General features: G+C 33.1%; 1 protein-coding gene across 1 annotated transcript; it reads left to right on the forward strand.

The window, feature by feature from the left end:
- Nucleotides 1–8,569: 8,569 nt before the first annotated feature.
- LOC130612199 (voltage-dependent calcium channel subunit alpha-2/delta-3-like) lies at nt 8,570–25,258 on the forward strand. Its single transcript, XM_057433499.1, has 18 exons — nt 8,570–8,717; nt 9,985–10,271; nt 10,833–10,990; nt 11,504–11,653; nt 12,792–12,970; nt 13,293–13,407; nt 13,848–13,982; nt 14,643–14,862; nt 15,238–15,494; nt 18,372–18,519; nt 19,058–19,357; nt 19,990–20,081; nt 20,189–20,290; nt 20,898–21,071; nt 21,894–22,094; nt 23,104–23,290; nt 23,828–23,927; nt 24,347–25,258. Exons 1-18 carry the CDS (start codon nt 8,714–8,716, stop codon nt 24,709–24,711), a joined length of 3,174 nt encoding a protein of 1,057 aa, XP_057289482.1. The 5' UTR covers nt 8,570–8,713; the 3' UTR covers nt 24,712–25,258.
- The last annotated feature ends 207 nt before the right edge of the window (nt 25,259–25,465 follow it).

Here is a 25,465-nt window from a genome sequence, read left to right on the forward strand (position 1 = left end):
AATTTCTTTAACTTCAAGCTATAATACATTTATAATATATACTTATAAATATAAATTTCTATTTTTTTATAAATATATTTATATCGTATTGATAATGTTAAAATTCATTGTTCTTTTTCATTATGCTTTATATTTTTTAACTTATAAAAATACCATTACTTTATATTCTTCTATCTTAAAAATAAAAGATTTATTGTTCAAATTTTACTGTCTTAGATTTACCTTTCTTTCACACAGTGAGTTAAGAAATCTAATTGGTAACTCTGCAAACAAATTCGATCTGATTTTATAGATGCGATTGTGTAAGATGGGAGAGTATGAATAAAAAAGTCGCGTGGTTCAGGCTTATGATTAATTAAACAGGTGTTACATCCACGTGTGATGAATCAATAAACTAATTTAACTCCTATCTACTGGAAATAAAAACATTGTCTTTTTCCCTCCACGATTTATTTGTGTTCTTACTGCAAAGCTTAGTGCGCTATCTGTTTTTTTCGAATCTAAAAAAGCTCTGAGAAGGAGGCTCCTTATTACGCATTCGATTATTGTTTTAATTTCGATTCAAAGTAGAATAACAACTTCGAAGCTGATAAAATTATTTTTTTATACAGGTTAACATAAAGCGCGAGTTGTGATTGGAGTCATTATAAACCAATCAGTTTGCGCCCTCCCCTACGGGAGCTATTTATTCAGGCGATAATCACTTGTAAACTGTTTAACTCTCCTTCTTGGACCCTCTACAGTAATTAGAATAATTAACAGCATTAAGTAAAAATTGCGTGCAGTTTTTAAGATACGCAATTAGGCCTCGCCTTCGCTCTAATTAGCCTTTAAAAGGAATTCTTTTGAAAATTAACCAGTTTTTTAATAACAAAACAAAAAGTAGTAAAAACGATTTGTAGACAATCGAATGGATGTATTATGGTTATTGTCTAATGTTTGGATTTGATGGCTGTTTTTGACTCAAAGACGGAGCATTGTTTACGTTTTTTCAATTCAATATTTCGCACTGCACAAAGTATGTCAATATTTTATCTTTGCGCGCACTAACTTTCCTGTGTCAGCTCTACATGCAATGACGTAAAGAGTCACGTGACAGAGATTTTAGTAGCACGAGACCATGCAGCACATCACCACCGCAGCGTTCTTAAACAATAATGGGCGTTTGGTTGCTTGATTTTCTTTCACGTACGCAAAAAATTTGAAAACGCCAATACGTCACGGGTATACGGCTCCTCGATCAAAACTTTTCCGCACCAAGTCCGATTTTATAAAAAAAAAAACCATCAACAAGCTTTATACGGCCTCGAGAGATACCCGAAACCATAGGACGATTATCTTATGAAAATGGGGAAGGAGTAACCCTAATGCAACCTTGTTCCCAAGCTAGTTTGCTTCTCATAAACGTATTTCGCCTTTCTGATAGTGAAATGTTCTGGTGACTAGTTTGGTTACCAGGACGATTTGCTATATAAAAGACGAAATTTTGTAAGTGAGGAACTACAGATCCTTTAAAATTCTTTGCGTGTCATAAACGCGTTAACGTTTTTGCAAGAAGAACCGATTAAACTGATATGACTAGTCGTGTGAAAGGTAAAGTAAATAAGTAAATACAGAAATATGTATACATAACATTTAATAGACCTGTCAGTTTGCAAGATAGTTAATTTAACTGTATGTCGTTTTAACCTTAAAAGGAAACAGAAGAATACTATTTGATATCTCAAAATGTATAGAAAATAACAAACATATATTAAGTACAAGCATTTTGAAGTCCCACTATATATCATCATTAAGTCTGCACAAATATTAGCAATCTCATAAAGTATAAGCATTGCTGAATCTCACAAAGTATAAGCATCACTAAATCTCACAAAGTATAAGCATCACTAAATCTCACTAAGTATAAGCATCACTAAATCTCACTAAGTATCATTATTACGCCTACACAAAGTATAAGCATCGCTGCATCTCAGACCGTATAGGTATCGCTGCATTTTAAAAACCTCCTTGAATGTACTGACCTGCGTGCATTTTATGCGTCACAACTAGCTGATATTATGCTGATATCAGCAATCTTTGACATCGTAGTTATGATAACACCTAGAATCAAAACAATAATTAATATGTTCTGTTTGGAAATTAGCCGAAATAGATAGCAATCAAGGAAAAATGTCGGAACTATGTCCTGACAAATATTGCTGCATGTTAACTACTTGTCCATTAAACGAGAATTCCAAAATGATATTTTGTTATGACGAAATTTATTAGAAAACTAATTTGCTATTACCAGAGCAATGTCCATTCTAAAGTCTAAAAAAATAAGAACTATACAAATAAAAATAATAGGAGCTTTTTGTACGTAAATATTATTGCAATGAACTGGTTATTTTTCATCATTATCTCCAATGTAGTACAGATAAACCCGTCTTTCCTCTATAGAAAAATAGAAACAATTAATAGCGTAAGCCCTTCAAAAGTTATTTGAGGTGATTAAATATACACCCGCCCCTCCTCCTCCCTCATCACCCAGGACATTTATACTGGACCAAATAGGTCCAGTATAAATGTCCTTAATATAATAAGGCCCGCAATGTTGCAAAAGTAGAAATAATGTCGCCTGCATCGTTAAGCGACAAAAAAAACAATTTACCCGCTTTGAGACCCTTAAAACAGAGTTATATTTATTTCAAATTATGTATTCGAACTGATCACAAAAAATAAAGTTTATGTTCAATGTTTTATGTTATATTTATGATTTTTATATTTATAGCGTACAGTGTTTTAAACTTCTCTTTATATTTTACACCATAATGTATTTCAATATTTAGTTAAATATAGCATGTTTAGGAACGGTAATTATGATAGATTGGGAAGAACATTTATGTGTTGACGCAAAAAGATAACTAAGGCGATGCATTTAGAAAGACTTCCAATACGAAGAAAATTTATATTTATGTACTTTATTTGTTCATATGAGTTTCTTGTAATAATGTTAGGAGGACGTTTGTTTCTGTTCTTTAGAACAAAAAGCACTGAAGTAGCAAAGAAGATTGAGCAGACCGGAACATCGTGATCACGTTCTATACGTAAGCTGCAATAAATGTTAAGGAAATCTGGTTTAAGGATATATGACATACCATTTCCAGAAAGATTAGTCCTATAATTCCTTGATAATTTTAAAATTCCACTTGTCAATCAAACCTTGCCCCCAATTGAGAGATTACCTAATTTGTGTTAATATCTCAGATGTTGAGAGAAAAACATGATTTCTGTATATTGTACGTAATTGTTTCTTGAACTTTTAAAGAGTTTTACTCATTTGATTTGTTGGGTGAGAAGGACGCGCAAGGGCTACGAGTAAAAAGTCATGGGAATTAAACATCTACCAAATTAACTGCATGGTAAACTTCCCTCTTTGGTAATATTTACTTTCCTACTGATCTTGCCATTAACTAAAACAAACTCCTTTTTCCATGGACCTATTTTTATAAAAATTACAAACTTTTTCCAAAAACAATTAGCGTGCAAATTAACTATTTTAGAAAAGGTATATCGATAAACAATGTCACTGTAGTAGATGGCCGTGAGGAGTTGTTGGAGGGAATAACCTAAACAGCATCTACTTCACCCGTCTAATTCTAACCCCTTTCTCTTTCAAAGAATAGTTAGACTTTTTTATGATTAGCTACGGTGTGTTAGTTACAACAAGAGGGATACATGCGCTACTTCTACATCGGATACAACCTGACACTGAGCCTTTGGTTAGTACTTTGCTGGCGTTATTTTCAAATCTTTTAGATTTAGCATAGCAGATGTTTTTACACCGCGCTGCAAACACCATTTAAGTGAATTTTAAGTTAGTGAAAAAACATTTCTTAAAAAACAAAAGTTTGAGAAAAAGTCAGTCAGGGGATTTTTGTAAATAAAACACGTGATTTGGCTTTTCACTGTTTCGTTCTTATTTCTATGTAGCGTACAAATATTTACTTCGGTTGTCATAGAAACATGATGTAACAGGGCAAATAATCAAATCAAATGTACCAACCGTTCCATGTAAGTTATCACGAATCAACATATTTGCAATAATCACCCAATATACAACACGTCAATCACATCGATTTATCGCAGCATCCACTAAATTGATTGGCCCATTAAATACCCAATGTGTCTCTCTTCTTCTGAAATTACCAGTTTTCGTTCTTTCAGCAGTTTTAAAAGAGCGGCATAGCAGTTCGGTTTACTAAACACTTTTTAAGAATAATTCACATTTCTCCTTGTTATATGTTTTGTGTATGCAATGTATGTTTTATGCGCTTGTCATCTTGATTTTTCTTATCGCAGCTAATATATTGTTCACATTTTAACACTAAGCTGAAAATTGTTATCAATAATCAGTTGGAAATAGGCGTAATACGGTCATACTAGCAGCTATAGAATTCGGCTTACGAGACTTAAAATAAACTTTTCCCAACATGATTTGAACATCACTATCAAAAAAACAAAACAAGACACATTTGACAGAAGAGTTAATCAACATATTTAAACATTTTACACTCACTTGTTGTTTTGGATTATGTCAAAAAGTTCTGTTTTACAAAGTCTACATTTTCGTCATCTTTTTTTTAAAGATGTTAAATGATTGCTGTATAATTAATTAATTGGCTCAACTTGATTTTTAATTATAATCCGTATTGAAAAAGATGCCGATAGACTATAGCAGCGGATCTGTTGTCACGCTTCCTCGTAAATTTATTTCTCAAGCTAGCTTCATACACGTTTTTTCAAGTGCGTTGCTGCATTGCAGAGGAGCCAAAGTGACACGTGCATATCTCTTTTCCATCACCCGTTCTTTTGGCAAGATTGCATTTTTTTACCACAAATTTTTTATGGAAAGGGTGTAGTACGTTTCTAGCTTTTATTTCGATACTAATTTGATTGGCTCTAAAATTAATTTTTTTTCTATTTAGCGGTAGTTGATAATGCTGATGATAATGTTGATATCATCATTATCAACAACAAAAATGATTTGTTTAAATTTCTTTCCGGTTTTATCTCAGTTTGAATTGTTTGTTTGCACATCTCTGGTTTTTAATTTAGTTGCTGCTCTTTGAGTGTTTTTTCAAAACCGTTTCCAGGAAAAAACTGAGGACTACCCTAGTAGCTACATTTATTTTACAATATTATGTTAAATTCAACTTCCAGAGCGAATCGGAAAATGAAGATTTCTAACTAGTTAATAAAATTTTCTGTTTCAACCTGTTCAGATTAACCTAAAAGCTATAAAAGCTGGTTTTGTAAAGGATATGGACATAGGACTTAGGCTATGTTATCTCAAAATCTAAACCTATACTAAGATTTGTTGACGTCTGGATTGTTTTGTAATGGAGGCATGACTGAAGCATTTTTAACACTCTTACGCTGTCCTGCACTTGTGCAAAAGATAAGCTTCGGCAGTTTTCCAACAGTGGAGCATGGACAAAGTGATTCTGTTTGCCATTTCGGTAAAGAGCCTAAATATTGAAATTAGTGATTAAAGTGCGATGTTTGGTCCTCAAAAAAATCGACCAATGTTTCATAAATGGCTAGAGGCATTGATGTTATAGGATAGAGCTTTTTTTGAAATTTGCTTTTTATCTTAAAAATGTCGCGTTCTGTAATGCATACAGCCACTAATAGCCAACAATAAAAATAAGACCAGATAAAGCAGAACCTAAAGTTATAAAAGGAATAGTGGTTGGCATTAGCTCATATTCCGATTAGAGCAACCATATGACAGAGAATTCTACAAACAACCACATAGAAAGAAGCTGGATAAATAAAATTTCTTTTAACAATTGTGAAGTTGTCAGTTCTTATAATTTCTCGGAACAGTTCCTATTAAAGTACTTAAAACAGAGAGAATTTTTATGATGGGAGAAGAGAGTGAAGAAAGATCTATGATTTATTTATTCATTAATTTTGATATCGTTTACCCAGGAAAGCTTCCTCAGTTCCCTTCAATACTGCTATCAACGAGGTTCCTGTATTCCTAGGTTCCTTACTAGTGCATTTAAAGCACTCATTTGACCTACGAAAGTCATTCAAGCACAGCAATCGCTCAGCTATACAACCGCCTAAGATATCAACCCTATTCTCATGCTGAACTCTAAGAAGAAAAAATTCACACATTTATAGTCTTCAGCATAACTTGACCAAGGTTTGAAACCAAGACCTCCCGAACTGGAAGCGAACGCTCTACCCTGGTAGAGCCAGAGCAATATTCAAGACATGAACAAGTTGTAGCGTTATAAATCAAAAGTACATTTTTAGGCAATAGAAAGCGCCGTATTAGGAAGAGAGAGAGAGAGAGAGAGATCGACCTTCGTCGCAGCAGATTGTGTAGTTTGGATTTGATTAATATTCCAAGAGAAGTTGTCGTGAAAGAAAGGCCGAGCAGTCGAGTTTATGTAAATACAGTTTTGCTACAGATGGACAGATGAAAGGAAAGATCTTCTGAAGCGGTACAAGCTTTATTTTTAAAGCATTGAATGACACTAACCCCCACTCAACAACGAGGCAAAGATTAAAAAGTATCGTTTCTCTTTTCCTAGTAAAAGTAGATTGTAGGACCATCTGAAAATATATGACAGGTTTGCTAAGAATATTATAAGAAATATTATTAATGAAAATTAACAAAAAATAGGGCTAAGAGCAGAACTTGTGGTACACTAAACGTAATTGAACACCAGTTCAAATAATTACCATCAAGAACTACCTTGATTTTCCTATCAGATAAGAAAGTCTTGATGAGATTCAACTCTCCACCAGCAATACAATAGGACTTCACAAATTATAAAATATGTAAACAAAAATAGTAAAATAAAAAGTAGATTTTATTTACCTTATTCGGACAAAATTTAGCGTGGAATAAAGTTTGAAGAGAATTTGCTAAAACTTTAGTTATGCCAGATTAAAGCCACCATGGTTGCGCAAGTTCATTACCACAATATATCCCCGTAAATATTACCTCCACAAAAGTACATTTTGTTAAAATGGAGATGTGTTGATGCAGATAATTCAGGTTGGTGTATTTTGCTCCGATAAATTATTCAAAACAGACCTTTGTGAGCAGTACCACATCCCACCCCCGCAAAAAATAAAATAAATAAATAAATAAACAAATAATAATAATATCATAAAGACAACAAGGAATTATTGAAAATATTCCTAAAAAAATGTCACTTACGCTCAGCCTTCCAAAATTATATGTATGAAAAACAAAAATTACTTTATGGTTGCTACGCTTTTGTACTAACCTTTACTGTTATTAGATTTGTTAATTTTATCATTAATTCCTAACATATTTAGCCAATTTTGATATACCGCCATTTAACTCAAAATATTTTTTGCCATAATTATGCAATACAAGTTATAATTATTTATTTTTTTTCATCGCATCGTGTTTCTTATTATGTGCATTCTCTTTTTTGTGAAATAAATTGCCATGTAGTGGAAAATTCATCAAGTGGATATTCCCAGAAGCAAAATGCTCGTATTTGCTTTTTTTAAAACACTGCTCTAGCAAATAAATTTAAACGATCAGGGTAGAGCATAGTAATATCAAAACGATTTGCTGCGGTGAATGTCTTAATGGCGGTATGAAAGAAGACACTTGGTATACATTGTTGGTTTGGACACTAGAGGTTTGCAGCTCTTTCTGTTTCAAAAGAATAACACGTTTAAACGAAAATTGATTTTGAATAGTTTACTCACGCAAAAGTAATTTAAAAACGATACTATAACAAAAACTGCCGAACATTGTTCAAAAATTATTTTTTCTTAATTAAGGTTTCTTATACAAAAGCATTGTGCGAAACGAGTTTAGGGCAAACTTGAAACGAAATGTGCGAAACGAATTTAGGGCAAACTTGAAATTAAGATCTACCATCAAGCTCAAAGCTATTTACGAGCAAGTGTAAAAATTCGTTTTCAAGCCAGAGTTATTACTTTTTCGATTTTTCATTCTCAATCCAGGAATTCCTTGGAGCACGAGGTATGATTCTCCTTTTTAAAGTATACACTTTTTTTTCTAAGAAGCATGTTTATAAGAAACCTACATGTAGAATCTTCAAAAATTAAGAAACTTTTACTTCTACATATGTCTATTTCTGAAATAAGAAACTTGTTTTTAACTAATTCTTACAATTAATTAAAGAAGATCTTACAATCATCACTAGGGTGAGACTTTGAAACGAAAAATGCTTTATTTTTTTATTTTAAAACCAACTAGTCCAAAACTTAAAAAACTTTTAGAACTAGCTATTTATTTGATATAAAACCCTTATTATACTGAAACTAAATAAGAAACTTTTGGAAATATGGAATTTCAGCCTACATATAAGAAACTTTTAGAACTAGGCCCTTCGCCAGGTTTCTTTAAAAAAAAGCGTGTATATTTTTGGCGGGAAAATTGATGTAGAAAAGTTGCTTTTAATTAATGTTTTATTATGCAAGTAGTGTGAATTAAAGTTATAGTAAATATACTTTAAATATGGGTCCTACGTTCCATTGTCTTGGCCCTGGATTCATAGCTATAAGTACTGCGGAGGAGATTCTCTCTCAATCCATTTCTTGAAAACTGAAGAAAAAGAAAGATCCACAGCAGCTGCTCGAGACATTCAACTGTTGGAAAAGATGTATTTTTATTCAGAAGATACGCGAAGATTTTTCTATGGGTGGGTAATATTTTGAAAAGTCTAAATCTTACTTTGTTTTTTATATTTTTGTGTCAGGAAAATTAGCTAGCTAGAGCCATAACTTCATGATTTCACAATCTTGCTTAAAATCGCTTTCACTTTCGAAATCAAAATATTGCTTGGATGTAACAAACATAAAAATAAGAAACAGCAGTGACTGCAAGCAGACATATTTTTATCCCACAATATAACTAATATAAACCACTTTTTGTGTGTGATGTGTTTTGATTTTGTAGTGAGAACAAAATAAATATGCACACTCGTCCCTGTAGTAAACATTGCTTGCAGGATGTAATTCATAGATGGAAAATTAAAATGATGCTTTTGCATAATAGGTTGAGGATAAGTAACTTCTATCAGCCTGCAGATTTTTCTGTGAAAAGAGTCAAAGTTGTTGTTCAGCAAATAAACTATTTTCAAAATTTGTGAACTTTGGATTTTTTTTTTAAAGTTTTTTTTTGAAAGACGATTAACAATAAATTTTCCCTACCTGCTATATACTTATATAATAGATATGCGAATTTTATTATCAGCAGTCTTTATTTCATGTCACCTGCAGAGAAAAGCTTTTAAAAACTGTATAGGTAAAAGATACATGAAATTCCAACTTTCTATTTTTGTCATATTTTTTATCGTTGGAAAGCTTAATAATTCATAGAATACTTATCTTAATAAATGATATAAATTTCTGACAGGAAAATAATAAAAGGAAAATATAAGACAACAAACTTTTTCTTTTCCTTCTTCAACTTTATATGAGTCAACCCAACAAAAACATTTACCAATAAAGTTGTTTTATAAGTTGCAAGTCCTAAAGATAATCCTAGCTAAAGTTATTTACTTTCCAGAATAAAAGGAGTTCATAGAGATTTTTTAGTGTAGTTTTGAGTAATTTAGTGTAGTTTTAAGCCAATATCTAAAGCTCTGGGTGGTATGGGACCTAAATATTTGACCTACAGGGAACTAATAGATAAAATTATAAACTCAGTAAGTATCATAACCATTTAGCATAGCCAAAAGGAATCCACTTCCAACTCACTACCGGACCAAATAAGGTTATATGTAGTAGAAAACAATGCAATATATGATGTTTTGTACAATTCTTGAAGTAACTTAAAATGCCTTGTCTTAAAATATAACTGTTGGGTATCCAGCAACACCTTAAACAGCCTTTCTTTATATATATTCTATATATATTCCACTATTGAAAAGTATAAATTTGTAATCACATGTTGTTTTATTATAGAATATCTTCAGATGGCAATGAAGTATGGTACTGGCTGCATCTTGCTCATAGTTTTTTTATGTGAAAATGCATCACTAGAAATACAACAGTCTCATGTCAGGACTTGGTCCAGTCAAATAGAACTTTTACTCCATTCTGTTGTGGATAACGGGTTAAATAAGTCAAATGTTCAAGATACATTTGACAATTTGAATTATGCTCAGAAAAAACAAAATGGTGGTTCAATGTTAAAACAAGCATCTGCAAGATTGTCTGCATTTTTTAAAGATAGAGAAAGTATAGTAAAGGTGACATCACTTTATTTCGGTTTTAATAAGCTGTATAGCTGGCTCTCCAAGACTGAAGGAACTTTTCAGTATAGTGTGCCTTATGCCCTTTAAAAGGTGAAAAAAGAATTAAAAACTCAAATATAAAAAAGCTAAATATGAGGAAGGGGAGTCAAAACAACTGTGTTGTAGCCTAAAATAATTTTGATTCTTTTGCTGTGTGATAATACACATAAAAAATCAGTACAAATAAGGTATATTTTGCTTTTTTTGTTTTCTTCATTTTTTTAAAGCAGGTGGATGAAGCAGGTCCACTGTTTTCAACAATAAATTTAAATTTATTGGCTCACTAGATTAATGCGCATGACTGCGTTGAAATTATGTTGTTTAATAAAAAAATACACACTTTTTTATCAGAACACGTGCCTCAGATTGTGCCAAAAGAAAGATCCAAATAATAACAGCCTCTCAAATTGTGTTAAAAACAAATCAGGCTAAAAAGGCTATAAAATAAGTACAGTCGGATTAGATTTTCCTGGTTCTTATAATAAAGCATATTATGTATGACATATTCTTTTGTAGAACCTAGCTTCAGAAGTGAAAAGGCTCTATCAAGGTTTTACACAAACATCTAGTTATTATGCAGATCTTTTAAACAAGACAACTGAACTACATCTTCTTCCAAAGAAATATTTTATTGACACAGATTCCAACCAGAAAGAGCACCTTTCCTACAGCTCGTAAGTACAGAAGTGATTTGAATATCTGCTGAAAATAGCTATGCACAAACAATAATTATAACAGTGATATATTTTACTGTGTTGAACAAAAGATATTCTGATATCTTATATAGACAAGATGTTATTTTGCCTTAAAATAAACAAAACAGAATATATGCACATGACACTAAAGTTCAATAGTTCTACATGTGTGTGTATATTTTGTTTTAAAGATTTAAAAATAATAGATCTATGTTTCTCATTTGCATGTCTCCCAAACAGGTGACGTTATAATTCAAGTTTTAAAAGTCGAAGTATTTTGTGTTTCACCGGTGAATTCTGGCCCTATTCAGACTCAAAGAAAGCTGTCTGTTGTTATAAGCTTCAATAAAAATATAGTAAAGTATTATGTATTGGTTTCATGTAATAAAATTTTTGTAAGAAAAAAGGTGGGGAAATCCTAGTTAAAAGTTCATTCCTTAAGGGAATTTACTTTCCCCGTTCCACATTTTAACCAAACTTTGATTTTATTAGATTGTTTGGTCAACCAGTTAACTTCAATCAAAGTTTTGTTAAATTACCCAATCAAGTTGATCGTTCTAATAATGAAACTATAGCGACAGTTATTTGGGCTGCTGGTTTAGACAAACAGTTTAAGAAACATAAAGAAGAATCTGGAATTTTGTGAGTTCTGTTTTCATTTATTAAATAGATAATTTAAAACAGAGACGACCTGCTTCAGTTATTGTCTGTTCTACTAGTTTACCTTCCTTTTCATTTTCATAAATATTAAGAATTATTAGGAAATTTTTTTGGGTACTTATTTTCGAAAAATGAAAAAAAAAAATTGCGTTTTGAATGCTTATTTACGAAATCTAAAGAAGATGATGGCAAGGTTTGTTAAATAAATATTTTGAATATATAGGTGGAAAAAAGAATTAGGCAAAGTACCTTTTTTACTCATAATTATTAAGAATTTAACTTATTTTTGTGATTAATTCGCTTTTAGTTCACTTTTTGCGGAATTTATTATTTCAATTTGTTCTTAAACTTATTTTTGCTAAGGTCTAAAAATTAATTTTGCTAGGGTCTAAAATCACAAAATAATTCCATGAAAATAATTTTGCAATAATGTTTTTCCTTATGGTAGTTGTGCAACTTGTAGTCTGAGTAAAATAGATTGGTGTCCTGAGAAAATGCTGTAGGAGTTAAATCGATTTGGTTAGATCAATTTTGACAATACAACACCCATTTGTGACATTTTCACATTAAGTTGTATTTTAGGATAACTTCTGATAGATTAGTAAAAAAGAAAAATTCTTGCGTCTTTTTCTTTTAAAATTGATAAATTGATATAAATTGGGACAATTTTTAGATGCTATTATGCCTAGCTGCTCTTAAAACCACCCTAGATAGAAATATTCTTGAAGAATAGCCATTTTCAAGCACTATGTTGTGGGTTTGTTAAGCAGCATATCAAATTTAACTTTTTGGAATGTTAATGTTTATAAGTTGTTGTTTTACATAATTTACATAAAAAATCTTAACCTATTTCTAAATCTATTTCTTGGTCAAAAGGTGTTTGTATTCGGACAAGCTAGGAATTCATAAAATATTATTAAAAATGAAATTGATTCTTTTACATATTGTTTTCTTATTTCGTTCTTGCGTAACTAAATGCTGTTAACTTAGTTAGCAGTGCCACAAAACGTTTCCACTCATTTTCTTTGAATTTTTTACTTTGCAAAGCCATATTGACATTTTTTAAAAAAAACCATAAAAAAGAAAAAAGGACCAAATCATTGCTTTGGTCCTTTTTTAGATGGCAGTATTTTGCTTCCCATCTTGGTGTGTATCGTGTCTATCCTGGTTTTGAATGGGAAAGAAATTTTATTGGCTTCTCTCTTGATTTCGATCCACGAATTCGCCCATGGTATGTTTCTGCTATATCAGGACCAAAAGATGTGGTAGTAATATTGGATTGTAGCACCTCGATGAAAGGTAATAAGTTGATTTATGATTGACAAATAAACCTAAAAACATAAAATCCTAACCGTGTTTACTATGAGAAAGTAACAACAGTTTTTATACTGATGAGGATTTTTTTTGTCTTGATGAGTAAACAATGTTACTGTACTATTTTGTAAATGGTAGTTTTCCCAGAAGTTGTAAAATCATTCATAAGAAGTCATAAAAGCACCACTGCTTCGTACCAAATGCACATAAATTAGTGTCAAATTGACCATCTACATTAAGCACTTGTCAATTAAGTGTTTCAACTTCTATATTTACCACTTTACCACAGTCAAATGTTTATGTTTAGGACGCCGCTTTGAACTTTCTAAGGATATTACGAAGACAATTCTTCAAACCTTAACACACGATGATCACTTTACAATCATATGTGGTAGAGCAAGTCATTGGGATAAGAATGGAAAGTAAGAAGTTATCTTCTGTTGATGTGCGGAATTTATTGTGACAAAATAATAATTATTGAAAACATATGTTCATTTTGTCACTATAAATTTGGCATGTTTTTATTTGCTACAATCAGTTAAAATATTTAACATGAAACGAGGCTTTTAAATAGTTTGGAATATTGATTTAATAATGATAATTTAATAACACACCCTGCATTGACAGATAATCGACTTGTGTTTTTCATTTCTTCTTAATTGTTTCTTTTCTTTCTGAAGTAGTAACTAAGTTAACTGAATCCAATAGTTGGTACAATTAACTATGCTTTGGAAGCTGGAATTTTTCGCTGTTTGTTACAGTTTGATCAAAAAGAAAGAAGGGATATTTTTTTATAAAGTCAGAAAAAGGAAAAAATAGTGATGGGAACTAAGAATTAAAAATTTCACCAATATTTTTGCAGTTGGCATGAATATATTTATGATGGTGAAGTTGTTGGTTGTAACAAAGATGCGCTGGTTAGGGCAGATTCCAAAAACAGAGAAGATTATTTAAAAGGCTTGGACCAGATAAAACCTGGAGGTACCAGTGAAGTTAGGTGTGTAGATGATATATTGTTGTCGTGTTTGTGATTTTGATTCATTTTGTAAGGACAGTGTGTCACCAAAGAAATGAAGGAATAAGAAAAAGATAAATAAGGAACATATATACAATATTAAAAGTTAAAAGAAGTTAAAAGGAAGAAATATGAGATTTGTGTTCCATTTGTAATTTTAGTAGCGAAACTTATGCGTTCCCGTGTTTTTATGTGTATTATACAGTGGACTGACATTATGTAAGACTTTTTATAATTTGTTGTTGTTTTTTCATATAAAGCTTGTTCTCGTTGATCGTTTTAATGCTTAAGACATAAGTCATAAGAATTTGAGACAATTTGTTTGTCAATTCTCTAATTTCTAAACGTACTGTTTAGATTTTGATTTCAGCCTTACACAAACGTGTGAAACACTTAAGAACATAACATATTTCAAAATTCAGTTTACAAAACATTTTCACTACTGTGACTTAGTCAAAATATTTTCTTCTTTAGAGGGGGGGACAACGTATTCTAATTATAAAGTATTTTATTTTAGGAAAGAATTTCCATTTTAACGTTTAAGACAAGGTTCTTACATCAGATTTTTAAAACTATTTTGATTTTTAAGATTATTTAAAATGTCAAGAATATAAGGTTGGATCGAACATGATCTTTTTGTAGGTTAGCTTTTCGTAAGGCATTCAATATGATCCGAAAAAGACAGGGCTGCCAGTCAATCATTATTTTTACTACTGATGGGCATGACAATGACGGAGAAGATGTACGCTGTAATCAAGGTCAGTATGCTAGAACTGGAAACTTTGTTCCTGGCAAACAATGTCAATATAAATGGTCAAAAGTTTTCAATGAAGTAAAAAGACAGAAGAAGCTATCTGGAGAAGTAAGGATTGCTTGTAGAACTTACTTTGAAAGTTTGTAATATTAAGTTTGTTAAAAAGAGTGAAAGAAACTTGATTTATTGCACTTTATCTTGGAAACTTATTTAACTTATATATGAAATTTGGTAACGTAATGAATCTGGCACAAACTTAGTATGTACAAATGCTTTTAAAAGTCCTTTCTTTCGCGGGTATTTTTTCGCGCTTATTGTCAAATTCGTGAAGTAATGTACCGATGAAAAATTGTTTAAGGTACCATTAAAATTAATACAGGTGCAAAAATTAGTACTTTTGAGGTATAATTCAATTATTTTAATTTAAATTTTGTTTATTTTAAAAAAAACTAAAAATAGGTCAAATATTTTTTTATATCTTAGACTCGCATCTTTACCTATCTAATTGACAGCAATGAAGAGAAACTAGCTGGTCAATTGGCTTGTGATAATGGTGGAGCGATGAAGAAAATTGCAACTAGGGACGATTTGTTATCTCAAATGTTTGATTACTACAACTATTTAACCATAAATACAATAAGAGACAACAACATCGTTTGGTCTGCTCCTTATCTCGATGGTTTGGGCTTTGGCAGAATGGTCACTTGTACGATTCCAGTGGTCAGTCACTCAAATAATCAGTGAGTTTGTTTGATTGTTGTGTTGACGAAATGTAAAACATACCTTGAAATTTTATTCTTACTCTTACACACTCCAGGTTTATCGTTTTCCCCATTGATAAGGCTAGAACGTCGATCATGTCTACGGCCAGGTTGTATTGCATTTCTCTAGGTCAAACGGTTTTGTACATCATCATCAGTGAGGTTTTTGGATTTCATATCGCGTTGAACGTTTTCAAGCCATCGTTTACGGGGTCGTCCTTTCGGGAATTTTCCAGGAACATCAAATTCCAATATTTTCTTCAACCACCAATTATCGTCACACCTCAAAATATGGCCGTATCATCGGAGCCGGCGGGTCTGCACGACCTCCCCAATTGACTTCAAACCAAGGTGACTGTGTAGCTTCACTGTGGAAACCCTGTCAGACAAGCCATCGTTTACGGAGTCGTCCTTTCGGGAATTTTCCAGGAAAATCAAATTCCAAAATTTTCTTCGACCACCAACCTTCGTCACACCTCAAAACACGGCCGTATCATCGGAGTCGGCGGGTCTGCACGACCTCCCCAATTGACCAAGGTGACTGTAGCTTCACTGTGGAAACCCTGTCTGTCAGACAGACAGGGTTTCCAGAGTGAAGCTACTTTCCACAGGGAAGCTAACAGATGCGCTCCACCTCAACATAGCATTGTCATTGCTTGCAATGCGACTAAGATCCTCAACATTGACCGGCCATGTCTAACTTCCATATAACAAAACACGTCTAATGCAAGCATTATACATGCGCCCACACATCTTCAATGACAGGACTCTAGTTGTTAGGATGGGAAACAACTCTCTAAAATTCTTCAAAGCTGATCGAATTCTGGCAGTAATTGCATCACAGCACCCACCAGAATGACTAATTACATTCCCAAGGTAACAAAAAGAATTAACGTTTTCCAGTTGTTCATCATTGAGTATAATGGTAATTTCAGGGGCCTTTCAGCACTGCATTTTCCACATCTGTACCCAGGTGATTCTTGTAGCGCGCCAGCAATACCAAAGCAGCGTTTAGGAGCATAAGATCGCGTTACTACCGACTCCTTTTAGGCATATGGCACATGGCCACTTAATATTTTCTACCCTGGTATTTCGTAGCAACTTCTCAGTACCTTGGTCTTTCTGACATTGACCCTCAATCCTTTGTTTTCAAGCTCATTTTTCCACAAATCTAGTTTTTGACTTAGTTCTTCAACAGTTTCTCCAAAAACAAATGCCTTCTCTAGGTCAACAAATTCAAAATACAAATCATTCTTTTTACTCAAGTGTTTTTCGTGTAGTTGACGTGGAATAGCAATTGCGTCAGTTGTACTACGATCAGGCATAAAGCCAAATTGCATACTGTCGATATCAACTTCTTTCCTGATGACGACTTCAATGACTCGTTCAACAACTTTCAAAACTTTGTCCAGTAGTTTTAAACCTCTATAATTGCCGCACTTGGTTGCATCCCCTCTTCCTTTGAAACAGTTATCAATGTATGACAACTCCCAATCAGAAGGGATAGTCCTGTGCTCCATGATTTTGTTTATTAAGGAGGTCAACGCCGTTATCATTTTGTCACCAGCTTCATTCCCCTTAACTTTTTAATGCTGAATTTATGCAGTTCAAGAAATTTTAACGGAACCAACATCTTTTGGTAAACCCGAAGGAACATTAAGGTGGGAAAAGAGGACTCTTGACAAGCGTTTAAATTAGTTTTGCCTGCGATTTGCAGCGACTACATTTTTTTTGTTTTATTAGCACAAGGTTGAAGTTTTGAATCCTAACCCTGGCACAATGTCAATATTTGTACTGGCGGTAGCACATTTGGAACTATTTGCTGACTGTTAACCAACTTGTGTGGCATATAAGCAAGTTTGAATGATTTATGTGTTTTTACCGTAATGTAAGAAAGGAACCGTCGACGGGTGCAGTGGGGTGAAAAGCCAAAGGACGAATGTGCTCTAAGAAAACAAAAATCCCTGTTCTTTACTTAGTTTCTTACTTAGTCAACCTAAAATACAATCATGGTATGCAAGATGTAGCCTAGGTACACTAACATGTTGTATGGAATACAGACACTGATATTATGTAAAAATTAAATATTTCTATCATGCGTATGATGCGAGGTGCCTACGTATTGTTGATGTGTTACGAAATTAAGAAATTTCTAAAATATAAAAAGTCACAATTTGACCTTGTTGAAAAGCGTCTAGTGTTTCGTAGAACTTTTAAAGCCAGAATAACGTATTCTTTCTAATTTTCGCGCAGCGGAAAGAGTTCATTGCCTGTGTATTAATTTTCAGTAAAATTTGGAGTTCGAGACAAACTATAGATGTGTTTTTTTTATAGAAACTGTAGTATTGAATTCTCGTGCGTTTTAATGTTTTGCGCGTAATTTTGCCCGAATGTGCGAAAGTTAGTGCGCACAAAAAACAGTTAGTTATATCGCCATGAATAAGGGCCCTGTAATGAGACATTTGAGAAAACAGACATTTAAGTTTTGTAAGCGGTGTAAGCAAAAGGAATTTACAATCACAAAAAATATCAACCCTACTCTTAAGCTAAACAATTAGCAGAAAGTATAGATTCACACTGGAGATGAACCCAATACCTTCCGCATCGACCCGCCTACGGCAATGATTTGGACGGACGTAAATGAAATATATGTGCCGTAAAACACATCGTTGTTTTTGTTTCGGTGAATGACTTGCAAAATAATTATTATCTTATCCTATAAAAATGAACTCGATTCTATCAAGCCTGCTCAATCAGATCAACTGATTTTGTACTTGTTGAAATTAAGGTTACCTTCGTCATGGAAATACGTTAATGTGAAGTGATCTTTTATAATTTGTTGATGTTTGTGTTTAGAACAATAGGTGTAGTAGCAGTTGATTTATCGTTATCAGAGATTGATAAGATTTTGTCAAATTTTACATGGGGTGACGTGTACGCATTTGTGATCAACAAGGATGGTCAAGCGATATTTCATCCAGCTCTTGATCCTAAGTCTGGCGTGGTAGGTTTTTTGTTGTGTTCGTAAGCTGAAAGGTTTTGTAGGGAAGTTTTACGAAATAAATATTTTGCGAGACTAATTTTCCCAAATTTAGCTGTTTTTGAGAAAAATGACAGTATCCGCGTATATAAATTTTGACAATTTTTTTTGAAAATTTTCACTATTCGCGATATTCTTGAAAATAAGAAGTAATTAACCATATCTTTGTCCTTGTGACACGTATTTTTAACAAAGCAAAAATTAATCTCTTTAAAAAATATATGTAATAACTCATCCACAAAAATCTGTTGTGGCGAAGTCACGAAAAACTTCCTTCCTGAAAAACATTTTCCTGTAATATACTTTCTCGTATCCGAACACGGAAAAGTTTGTTCGAATTATACATGAAAGAATTTGAGAAAGAAGTAAAGTGACTCAGACTTTGTCTACAATAGCAAAACTTCCAATCAAACAACATTCAAAGTAACGAGGGTGCATATCATATTTGTTTGTCCACACCAACGCATCAGTTTTACTCATTACTATATTGTTTTTTTTTCAGTTTGAGCAAAATATGCCTTATGTGTCCATCTTTGATTTGGAGCTAAACAATGGCAAACCAAAAAAATTCAAAGATCTAATCTTAAAGATGGTATCTGGTGAATCAGGTTCAATGCATATCCTCGATGCAGTCGCATATGACTTTCACTTGTCAGCAAACAAACGTATGATATCAGAACCAGCTAATTTTTTTTATGCACCTATTGCGGATACTGGTTATTCATTTGCGTTTAAAATACCAGACAGAGATTACATTATATACGACGATGTTTTGAAAAAAAAGAATGCACGCGATGTCATGGTTAGTATTGTTGTTTTTTAACCGTCTGCATATTGTAAGTGAGCGATATGGGTTTTAAGGCATTGTGATTGGCTTAGCGCTCTTGCGTACGGGCCGCCAAGAAAAATTGAAGAAATAACAATGTCAAGTTACACTGCTGAAGTCACCAGATTCAGCGTCAGTATTCTGTCTAAAAGTCTATGAAAAACAATGATGATATATTCAGTGTTATTGAAAATAATAATGCATACAAATGGGTTTGCCCTCAGTCTATAGCTCTTTGGTTACTCAAGGCAAAATTTATACTCTTGGTAACCTAATTGTAGGTTGAGAGGAAAACACCATAATTTTAAAGCCATCTTACCCTCTTATTATCAAGATTGAGAGTAATTTTGAGAAATGAATGAAAACGACGAATGAAATACTTCTATTGAGAATTTTACAATTCTCAATAGAAGTATTTCAAAACCCAAGGAATATACGCAGGCATGGAATAATTTAATTTTTTAACAATAAATTCAATTAATGAATTCATTTCTTTTCTTCGTTGCCAAGGGTAGCATACGCAGTGTATGCATTTCTTACGTTCTTATTAATCTGTAGCTGTGAGAGGGAGAAATTTGATTCATTTTAAGATTTGTCGTGGTTTTCAGGGATCACAACAACACTTTAGTCATAACACATCTTCGTCTTTGGATGTAGCCCTGAGATTTTTCAAAGAGGAAGACAAAATGGGGAAATATAGGTGAACTATTTATTATGTTGCATGGTATTTTTATTATTTTTTTCTCATCGTTGTGTCGTTGAAGCAACACTTTTTTAATACATGTAATTTCTGTTTCATCGTTTAAGGAAAGGCACGTGCTTGGAAATCCTTAATCGAAGTTTGTTTTCAACAAAACATATCCCGTCTTTTCCAGGATTCAAATCTGTCGCTCTTCACAAAGACACGAGGTAGCTAAGTATGAATTACTGCCGATAGGTCGAGAAGGTTGCAATAATGTGTCGATGATTTTTTTGGCGCCTATATATCTTTTAATTAAATGTGAATGTTTTTACAAATAGAAAGTTTCGCCCTTCTACAATATTATTTTTCTTTTACAAATTAAAAAAATCCCCTGGAATATGCTTTTGCCGTAGTGCTAAATTCAATCTCGCACAAATAGAACTTGCGAAATTTCGTTATGGTAGGATATTTTTTTGACCAATTTTTCTTTCACTGATTTATTCCCCAACGCATAATTTTTTCCGACGAATGTGTTGATATAGCTTCTAAAACCTAACAAAAAGTGAATACTTTCATTTTTTTGCTCTTCCTGATAAAAATATTCTTTGATTTCATTCTTTGACAAATAAATATTAATTGTAGTAAACGGTCGAATCAAAAATAATTAAAATGAGAAATCTTCGTCCGGCAAAAGTGACGAAACTATTTGTGCTTTAACTTTTTGTTTATTTTTCAGAAAAGGATATTTTAAAAACGTTTCATTTCCTACGAGACGCAAAAATTAACTGGACAGATTAAGGGTGATAATAAACGGTAACTCACATTTTGTTATAGTGAAAATTGGTATGAAGCGAGTGTCAACAACCCATCTGTTATCATTGTCACGAAAACAAAACAAAACAATCAGTCTGTTGTAAAGATCTCCTCCGCTATTTTACCAGCACTTGCTATTCCATCAAAAAACGAATGTTCTATTGAAAGTAATGCAAATGGATGTGCTTGCGAAGGGTATGGACATGCTTATTACTTACGAGCTGTTTATATAGGAGGCGTGTCGCGACGTGTGCTGGCTCGCGACGTGTGCTGGCTGGCGAAATGTGCCGGCTCGTGACATTTGCCGGGATGATTTTTGTCCCGCCTTTATATGGAAGAAAGTGTCTCGGGTTGGTTTTTCCTTTTATTTAAATATGCAAAAGGTATCTCGTTCATCTCAGAAGAGTGTGTTTATATGGAGAGTGTGTTTATATGGAAAAAAACGTACTGCGTGAGCCGGGGTATCAATTAGCTGGGACAGGAAGAAATTGTCTAGGGAAAAATTTTTCCAAGTAAGCCCAAAATGATTTTTAGTACATTATTGATGAGGTCGGGATCCCGGCAAACGTCCTGCCTCTCCATGCGATAAGTCCTTAGTCTCATTTATTTATGACTTAAGCCTTAGAATACGCACACGTTTTTGAAAAGAGCCTTTTTGTTAAAAACATAATTGCCTTTATAAAACTTAAGTTGCCATTTCGGGCTAAAAAAGTCTTAAATGGACCATGTTGGATAATGTTAACTGGTCCAATTCATCTTCTTTCTTTTGCCCGTAAATAGACCGTAGACTTGATCCGTGGTCTAAGGTTTGAGGGTAATTGTCAAACATGGTTTTCAATAACCTATTTATTTGGACAAGTGTTGCACAACAATCATCGTTACGGCTTTATTGGAAACACTGTACAACAAAAACAAAACAAGAGATGTTGCACTACTAATGTTGTAGAGAGATTTTTTTTTCAACCTCTGCAACGATAGCACAACAACAGTTTCACAAAAATAATTTTTCTGTTTAAGGTCTAGCGACTGTGCTTCAAGTTTTTGCAGAGAGTTTGAAATTCAACGAAGATGTTCATCAATGTTTATTGAAAGTGTGGTGGCTGCTGACATATTATACAATAATTTCCATACGTTAATGACGACGGTTATGTCTTCACATAGTGCTGAATCATCCTGTTGGAAGGGTTGTGAGGCTCACTTGAGAAACTGCACCACAAAGTAAGTTTTTTTCTATCAATCATTCATGAAGCAATGGAGCAACTAATTTGAGATGGGCAGAATTAATTTACGAACGCGTCCTACAAAAACACACCCTGATCGTTTTTATTTTCTTAATGGAAAAATTCACGGAAATCCGCCATCCCCGGTTTGCTATTTTCTGCTTCCTTGTTTGCCTGTTACATGAAGTAATTAAGTAACTAAAAAAAGTCGTTCACAACTTTTTTGAAAAAATAGATGTCATCAACAATCAATAATCTTCTTAAGCCAGCAGTAAAATTGTTGATTTGTAGAACGAGATTATAGAACTTTAATAAAGCCAACCCTAGCAGCTGATAAGCAAAGTCGAGATTACCCTTCTGTAAATATTATTACCAAGTGAACAAACAGTCTACACTAGTCTAGGTACAGCTGAAATAAATTTTTACACACCAAGTTACCATGTTCTCAATTAGGATACTAGAAGAGGTGAAAATAATCGTGATTTCTCAAGAAATCAACTTTCGCAAATTTTCGTCAAATTGGCTAAAATTATTCTATTCACGAAATTTTCTAATACTTTTCCTTCTTACGAATCTAGACTGAGATGTAACAGATAGCTACGTGAATTTTAATTTCATCAGACTTTTTTTTGTGCTTTCTACATAAAAGCGCTTGAAAATTAAAAAAATTAATAACCTTAAATGTAAGACAAAACTTCTCACCTTCACCTCCTTCGAATTCCTTCTTTAGCTTCGTAAGGAAGGAATGTCCTTAGCTTCTTAAGGAAGGAACTCGCATGTCCTTGAAGCTTTTAAGTGGACATTTTTTTTAATTATTTGGGTCCTTTTTGCATCCAATTAGCAAAATTGAGTTGAAAAATAAATTGAATTCAAAATGTAAGTGTTGCTGTATATTTTACAGCGCAACGTAATGGTTTGTCTTACCTACCAACATAAAAGATTTGAACGCCTGAAATACCGTAAACTTGTACTTTTGTATCGATGTGTTAACAAATTTTTTTTTGCAGATGTTTTCTTATTGATGATCATGGCTACATAGTGTACCATCCGCTTGGTGAAGCAGCCGAAAACATTAAACTGATGGACGACGAAAGCACAATTATGGAACTGCTCATAAAGAAATATAATATATTTAAGCAAAAAGAAAAAAAAGATTTTCAAGCCATATGTAAAATTTCCGACTCAATACCGATGGTGAGCCTGGATTATTTTCTTCTTTTACTTCTTTTGGCATTTAATACTGCAGTCTACCAACTGTGGTGTTGACGCCCTGTGGTGTTGACGCCCTCTGGTGTTGACGCCCTCTAGTGTGGTTTATTCAGGTAAAAAGCTCGGTATTCTTATATGATCGATTATTTCCAATTCAATCCAAAACCAACGGTTTTTTTATTGTACCCAAAAATATTGCTTATATCAGAAAGTAGTTAAAATTATTCTCTACTTATTGTAAATCGAATTGTTGCTCCTAGGAATTTTGAAAGCTTAATATAAACACCAAAATGATAAAAATACTATTTTTTGACAAAAAACACAAAATTTTGGCCGAAGCTCGGTGTCTCTTTTTAAGACTCTACTGTTGGTCAGTTGTTGTTCAGTTGTTTCTTGTTTCGTATGGAACTTAAATACAACTCTTGCTGTTTTTGAAATTTTCTTTATCATCATTTACTCACTCTTGGCCAACCTAATTACCAGGCCTACAGGCATACTTCATTAAACTTTTCATTGATTTAGGTTAAAACGGTTAACAAATCTATTGGTATCAATCTGTTCCGAAACGAATATGTATGTTTGAAACATCACAGCGTGTTGGAAAGAACTGACAAAAGAAATTGTGAGTTTTATTTCACATTAGAGCATGCCTTAATGTGTTTTTATCATATCTGCTTTCTTCCTTGTATTCTTTTTGAAGTTTCTCCAGCAATTGTGTGCGTGTATGTATTTTAAACTTGTCAACATTGCTAGTGGTTTGAAGTTTGATTCAGTTAGGCGTGCACTTTTTGTTGTTCACTTCCAACAGCTTAAGTGATAAATTTAGGATAGTTATCATTTTTGTTAGGTTCTCTGCTTCACTTTAAAAATTCTGCTATCAACAATTTCGTTGATTTTAATTTTTTTTTGAAAAAGTGCTGACATATCTAAACTTGAATAAAAAATTAGTTCCACTTTTCTCAAAGTGTAAAATATTTTGATAATAAACTACCACGCAAACATTAGTGTGTATTCTATGTAGCAGGCAATACTCCTCTTTAGACTCTCTCGCAACTGCAGTGAATGCTCCATGTGTGTCCGCGAGTATGTTTGTAGAGGATATCATCGGCACCAACATAATGTTACTTGTTTTGGATAATTATACGAGATACGTGAACAAAGAATGTGCAGAATGGTATAAGAGAAAAGAAACATTGAGAAGTGACACAGATGGATGGTGTGACCACAGACATGATGTTCATCTCAATGCTCCTGACGTAGAGCGCAGTGTTCACATGAGTGAATGTCCAAACTTACGAAATATAAATCTTAAATGTTCTTATAATTATGCCATATATGTTACGTCCACGCGGAAAATAATTTACCTCTCATTCTTGTTTTGGTTTTTGGTATGTTGGAGAGAGTAAACAGTAGTGAAAAGACGTTCTCGCGGAAAACAATTTGCCTCTCATTCTTTTTTTATTTTGATTTCTGGGGGGAGAGTAAACAGTAGTGGAAAGACGTTCACGCGGAAAATAATTTACCTCTTATTCTTGTTTTGTTTTTTGGTATTTTGGAGAGAGTAAACAACTGTTGTGGAAAGACCAAACTGGGTTTAACACTGAATTTCAAGTAGACTTAAGAATTCTTGCTTCCGATATTAGACATAACAAAATGGTCTATTTGTTTCGTGTCTTTGAACTCAAGAAGAAATACTAATATACACTGTGTGTGAGAAAACCTTCAAGAAAGAGTGACCATGCACTTCATGTCTTCAAACATTCAAGAACGAGTGACCAAGCATTTTATGTCTTTAAACATTCAAACATGAGTGACTATGCACTTCATACTGTCTTTGAACATTCAAGAAAGAGTGACCATGCACTTTTTATTTATTTATTTATAACGAATATTTATACAGGATTTTTCCATTCAAGAATTAGTAAAATATACAAAATATATATAAATACAAAATATTTGTTCTTCCATGTGTCCTGTTTCCCAGCCCCCCAACAATAGTAATAAAATTTCGCGGACACACACACAAAATACGGCTATTATTAAAGAGATAATAGCCGGGAGACGACGTCGAAACGCCGGGTTTAGCCACAAGTAAATATGTGACCTGGCGTTAAACTTAACAGAGCCGTAAACTGTGCCTCACGATCAGGTGGAGCGCTT

Source organism: Hydractinia symbiolongicarpus, chromosome 10, assembly GCF_029227915.1.
Source record: "Hydractinia symbiolongicarpus strain clone_291-10 chromosome 10, HSymV2.1, whole genome shotgun sequence".
Lineage (NCBI taxonomy): Eukaryota > Metazoa > Cnidaria > Hydrozoa > Anthoathecata > Hydractiniidae > Hydractinia > Hydractinia symbiolongicarpus.